Source organism: Limulus polyphemus, unplaced genomic scaffold (assembly GCF_000517525.1).
Source record: "Limulus polyphemus unplaced genomic scaffold, Limulus_polyphemus-2.1.2 Scaffold1005, whole genome shotgun sequence".
NCBI lineage: Eukaryota > Metazoa > Arthropoda > Merostomata > Xiphosura > Limulidae > Limulus > Limulus polyphemus.
Window position 1 is genome coordinate 183,773 of NW_013666615.1, and position 6,288 is coordinate 190,060.

The following is a 6,288-nucleotide window of genomic DNA, read 5'->3' on the forward strand; positions in this document are numbered from 1 at the left end:
AAGTTATTACGAAACTTGGCAATTTCATAACTTTCTGAACCCAACTTCATGTTCTGTTATTTTAAAATAGAGGGTCTTTTCCGTCAATGACTGAATGGTTTCTCAGCTAGATACCTACAAAAGATCTTTTTTTATAGCTAATATTTTTGCGCGTGAAAATAAGCGTTAATTATAGCAAAGTTTCGTACCGTAAAAATACTAATGATACTTGCATGTTAAACTGATGGCTGAATGTAAACATTAAATTTTGGTATGGGAATAATTTAAGACTCCCTGAATAAATGTGTTTGTTTCGTAATTGTAACGAACATTAAAATATTTCTGACATGTAGAAATAAGTTTACGATCTTGGACCTCGGATAAACAATATTTTGTTTTATAACGTTTTAAATTATAGAGGTGGATAACTACAACGTTGTAGATTAGAATAATCTGAAGTTTAAAGCCGTTAATTTTATTTTTAAAACGAATATTCATAATTTGCAGGTTCTAGTAAACTACTGTGGATCCCAGCTGGAGTGGAAATATGCCTCTGAAGGAGAAATCCCAACAGGAGCAATTCAAGGGGGCGCTACTGCAGATGGAGAAGTATTGTACATAGGAAGAACTTTGCACGAAGGAACTCTTACCATCGGGAAAGTCCACCCTAGCCATGGCGTTCTATATATTGCTTACGGTGGCCAAGAGATTTCGTACCCAAATTATGAGATTTTAGTTTTAAAATCTGTCACTTTTTGAGCAAGAGTAGTAATGTAGAAAAGGCGATCATGGAAAATATAACTTTCGTATGCTAGTAGCTTAAAATATTAATAAATGTATAAGATGTATATTTACAAATTAATTTATACCTTTTAAATTTATTAATTTGTATCTGGCTTTCATTTAATAATTGTTTTTAAAAAAATCAGCTTTCTAACTTTTTAAGCACAATAAAAGATAATACGCATGCGTTACTTACTGTCTAAATTAAATAATATCAACTGAACAACCTATTACAGCTCTGCTAATATTGTCTTCCGAAGAATAAAGGAATCTCGTCCAAACACTTTTAATAATTATGTATTATAAATAATGTGAACTAAGAAGCAAACACAAAACAACAAAAGATTTGTTTAAAAAAAAAAGATTCAAACTCTGAGTTTATTTTCATTCTAGGCATAATTCGTATTGCAGGAAGTACCATAGAACCTTCACACGGTATATTTTAATTGCTTCATATTTCATTTGTAATGATTATTTATCGTTAACTTTTTTTCAAATTGATGAAAATAACATTTAACGCACGTGTATCACATTGTTTACATTTTCTAAACTTGTTTGGGAAGCTATAATTCGTTGACAACGAAGGAAAGAGTTAAAATAAAGTATAATATTTCAAAATATTATACCTAACATCTTACCCATAGTATTATCCTTCCCTAATTGGTAATTAGGTCGGTAAACAAAATGCCTTTTCTAAAGCAGTTAGGAGAGTAACTACAATGGTTAACGACTAGATATTCTGTTAAAAAACTACGCGGTTTCATCTCTATACATACATTCGGGATTTTTTTTCTTAAAACAGCTGGCAAACTGAATTACAATATTCTTCCATTTTAATGTGTAGAAGAGATTTAGATAGATACTTCAGTTAAAACAATACAAAGACTCGTCAGTACTTTGGTTTATTACTTCTTCAGGTACAAAGGTTCTATGTAATTATTTCTTCATTGTCCAGTATCGGAGTTTCAGATTTCGAGAGTGTAGTATTAACATGTGCAATTACCCGTTTTATTCTTTACTGCATCTGTGACAATACAATTCCACTGTCAACGTCAACCAGAACTTTCTATCCTGTCAAGTGTGCAACACCAGGGCTTCTACCAAAAAATATTTTATAGTGAAATGCTTGCTCAAACTTCTCATTCCACCTGAAATTCATTTCAACTTTATTAAGAAGAGATAAATGTGAGTCATTATTTCAGAAGTTGGCCATAAACTGTTGGCTAATACGATGTGAAACAAAGGAAACTGCACACTTTTCCTTCGGCCATGGATGTGCATCCAATTTCACACCACTGTTGTCCGAGCTGGATTTGTGGAGATTTCTTTTCTACCAACACTATGATTAAGAAATTTCACCTTTGTGCACACGAGCACAACTTTTCACGTTTGAATTTTTGGCCCCTTGAATATTATTTTCAGGTTCTCGGCCACAAACTCAATGTGCAACCAAACGTAGATGAGACATCTATCCTCTTGCAGCCCTTTGATTGTAAGCTCTATTAACCTCTCAAAAGTGGTAGGTGCATCACACAGGCCAAACGACATGACGTGAGATTCGTACAAGCCATTTCGAGTGTTAAAAGTAGTTTTGGGTGTGCCCTCATCTTGTTTTACTTGCCAATATCCAGATGCCAAATCTAAGGTACTAAACCAACAGGAAAGACATCAACATGAGTTACAGCACTCGCCTACCTAAAATCAATACACAATCTGGGCCACAACTATCTTCTTGACAGCTACTGGACATGACCACTCTTTAACATCTGTATTTCGGCACTGACTACGTTCCTATAGCTCCATAAAAGCCCGTGTGGTGGTTGTTTAAATGGATGTGCATCAACTGTGTTTGTGATGTTGAATGACTGTAGTCATGTAAATTCTGCCAATAAATCACTTAAGTTTTGGACTCTGGGTTTAGGCTAGAATTTCCACTTTTGAACTCTACACGGATGCAATCCCAGTGTTCTAGCTAACATTTGTTAGTTCTACTCTGCTTACCATACCATATTTTAGCTGGATAGCCAACCACTTATAATGGCAGAACAGCACTAAGACTTCATTTCTTCTCTAATGGATAACTGCTTCTTTCTTTCTGGTTAGGAAATATAATATTGCACAGAACAAATGCACTATACATTGTTCATAGGAAACACCAATTGTGTATTAGGATACCCTGCAGTCCACTGTTACTTTGGTTCTTCTGTCTTGTGTCCACTTATTGCACAAACAAAACTCTCTGATAAGCTCTCCAGAGAACATCCATTTCTAGAAAGCCAATGCCAGAACTGAGGGCAGCAACAACTACCTTCATTATGTAACCAAATTCACCTAGACATGGAGTATGACTATTTCACACCTAGCTTCTCTCCGTTTGCCAGAACAAACTTTTTGTTGATTTGACCACGTGTTAAGCTTGTTCAGAGTGCCTGATATACAAAGAGATCTACCATTTTCTGTCTGCTCTTGCATCTACCAGAAATTCTAGTTATTACACTTGTATACCAACAGTCACAGTCCAAGATTCACCCAACCCTGAGAAACAGTCTGGCCACCCCACTTTTAGGTGCAAATTTTTCTTTGCACTATCTAATCAGTGACCAGATCCGATTTCAGATTTTTTATTTTTTTTAAGTTTCTGGAGGTACAGGTGAAGTATTCACTCTTACTCTTTTCTTTGGAAAACCCACTGTTATATTTGTCAAAACCAATTGTTAGCTCCACCTTGCTGCTTAGTAAAGTAGAGGCAGAACACCCAAAATTGTACAAACTCCACATAAGCAAAGCATGTGTTCCATCTCTTGTGACTAGGATGGAACTGAGGTGGAGGTACCGGTGGATGTTACAGCACGCATGTCATGGGAGAACTGGCAAAGCCCTGCCCATTCACTAGAAACTAACATGGCTGCATTAAAACTCTAGTATGCATTGACTGATTAGTTTACCTATGCCTGGTTTTAACACTGATACGACTGAGGAGGATGGCCTGTTGAGGTTAAAGTCATTGAAGCTGTCGCTACAAGCTGCTTTTATTCCTACAAGGGATTTAAGTTACTACTTCAAAATTCATTGCAACATAAACTCCCTCTTGTAAGCGAGAGAAGGTCTCTATCACACCCAAGTGGTGTTGCATCGTCTCACTTGGCAGGCCTTCCACAATTTTTTTAATGAGAATATTTTTTGGGATCTTCTGAGGACACCACCAGGTAGGTTTTACTTTGTAAATGGCACAAACCAAGCTTCTTGTTCTTCTTTTTCTAGCTTTGAAGGCAGTCTGATGGATTGCTCCGTTTCTAGTGTGTCAAAACTTTGGTGCAAGTTAGTGATGACTGTCTCGCAGTCTTGCTGCGAATTGTCAAGGTATATACAGAACTTAAAAAAAAATTCCCTTACTTTTTCCTAGCTTTACCTTACCATTCACGTTGTAAAAACGTATTATACATATATAGAGGACATTATGCTCGAAAATCACCGCATTAACTACTTTATATACTAGATGTAGTAGCTATAGCCAATACATTTCTGTTAGTGATTACGAGGTGAAAAAATATTTAAACAAATTCAGACTTTAGGCATTTTCCACCCCGACTTTTTCATATTTTCCCTGACTGCAAACACCCTGCTTATTCAAGTTCCCGACTGCATCTAGGGCTGAAAAGTCCAGACACAATACAAGGTGTTGAGCCACCTGCTCAGCAGTGCAGCTGTTTCAAGGAGTCACCTGCCTGAAACGTTAAGAATCAGTCCATGTTCTTCTTTGCTGAGCCCTTCGTACATCAGAGGAGTGATTTTCTTAGCCTCACTCATTGATACCCGTGGATGCAACCAAATAGCCTCGTTCCTGACCTCTTGATTGTTGCCTTAGGTTTGTGAAGTTGTTGGCTCCACATAGTAGTATTTGGGTGCCCGACAATATGAGGGCCTTCCAAACTTAGGGGAATGAGGTGGGTCCCTAAACTCTTCCGTGGATCACATCACGTTGGCAGCATGTTTCCTGGCTCCGGAAGACTCATCACTATCCACATACAGCACCTGCTGACGAGACATCTTATGTTGGCAGATGCCCATCAATGACACCTCGTAGTCTTGTGACCAGAGATGATTATGTATTCTGAATGGGGTTGATCTTGGAGTCTTGAAGAGCCCCCAACCCCCGAGTATCTCAGACATACAAGACAACTCCACAGTGACCTTCAGACTATGTCACCCTTCTACCAAGGTCAACTCTCACTAGAGGAAACCTACTGTCCAGCAATCTGGATGCACTAGATGCCAGAAGTTCTTTTTCTATTTTTGAGCTACGGTGATATTGCATTTACAGACTTTTGTGGCAGTGGAGAAAGTCTAGCATCCAGAAGAGGAATTCTACACATACTACCCTCTCGGATGTCATTTTTCCTTGGTGACTGACTCTTTCTCTAAGTCTTGTTGTAAAAATGCCGTTTTCTAAGAAAGAAGTATTTTAAAACATTTTAATGAAGAACTCCAAGTTAAAGTTAATACACACTCCAGTAATCATCAGTAAAGTCTGCAACAAATCGGTATCCCATGATTATAGCAACAAAATTTCCCATTACCTGTTTACCCTATGGGATATTCAGGTGCAATAGATACATATTTGAAAATTTACATGATAGGTCCACTTAATAAAACAAGTTATGGTATTACAGAACACTGTTTGCCTTTTAATATCAGAGTTTAGACAAAAGAAAAACTGAACCCTACACAAGGGTACAATCTTTATTAGCAACAAAACAGCATTTGTATTTGCTTATCATGGGGCTGTCGCTTCATTATAGTCAAGAGCAAGACAAGCTTGGATGAAACTTGGACACAGACTAAGTGAGAGGCTTCTATACAACATAAAACCTTGAATTTACCTCTCGCGACTGGCTACCACATGACTAGTCATTCTCATTTCACATAGGGGGCTGAAATTTCTGTATATTACCTGTACAACAAGTGACTCGACATCCTTCAAAAATGTTGCATGTACCAACGTTCTTCACAAAAACACCTAACTTTGAGAATGGCAAAGAAACAAAGGTAAATTGAAGGGAGATAAATTTCATGGTTTTCTTGGCCATAGGTTATGTGAAACCTGCACATATTCAGAACAGAAAATTAATTTAAAATCAAATATTAACACTATAAACAGAAAAAAAACTTGACATATTCCTACATGAGAGGAAATTAAACTTTATGAACTAAGTCTTCATTTACCTAAACTGACCGAGTTCAAGCAAAGAAATAAACAGACTGGACAAAATTCAATGAATATATTATTTAAATCAATGAGCAAACACAATACGTGCACTTGTTTTTTGGATACTTCACTCGTGAATTGATCATCATATTTCCTTTTCTCGAGATGCCTTCTTAGCAACCAACTCATTTGAAGTTCTGCGTAGTAAATTTTAAATCTAATGTTTGTTACTTAACAGAAAATGTCAGATTGACCTATAGTGACTAGTGCTTTTCATTCTCATTCAATGTGAGAGGAGACCATAACTTCTAGGTATCTAC

The 6,288-nt window shown here is 36.8% G+C and overlaps 1 protein-coding gene across 1 annotated transcript in view; it reads left to right on the top strand.

Annotated features, from left to right (window-relative positions):
• Positions 1 to 1,045, top strand: part of LOC106461657 (natterin-4-like) — an 8,342-nt gene extending 7,297 nt beyond the window's left edge. Inside the window, exon 3 of the mRNA XM_013921503.2 lies at positions 487 to 1,045. Coding sequence (XP_013776957.1) covers positions 487 to 738 — 252 coding nt within the window. The 3' untranslated portion in view covers positions 739 to 1,045. The remainder of the gene's footprint in view (positions 1 to 486) is intronic.
• The last annotated feature ends 5,243 nt before the right edge of the window (positions 1,046 to 6,288 follow it).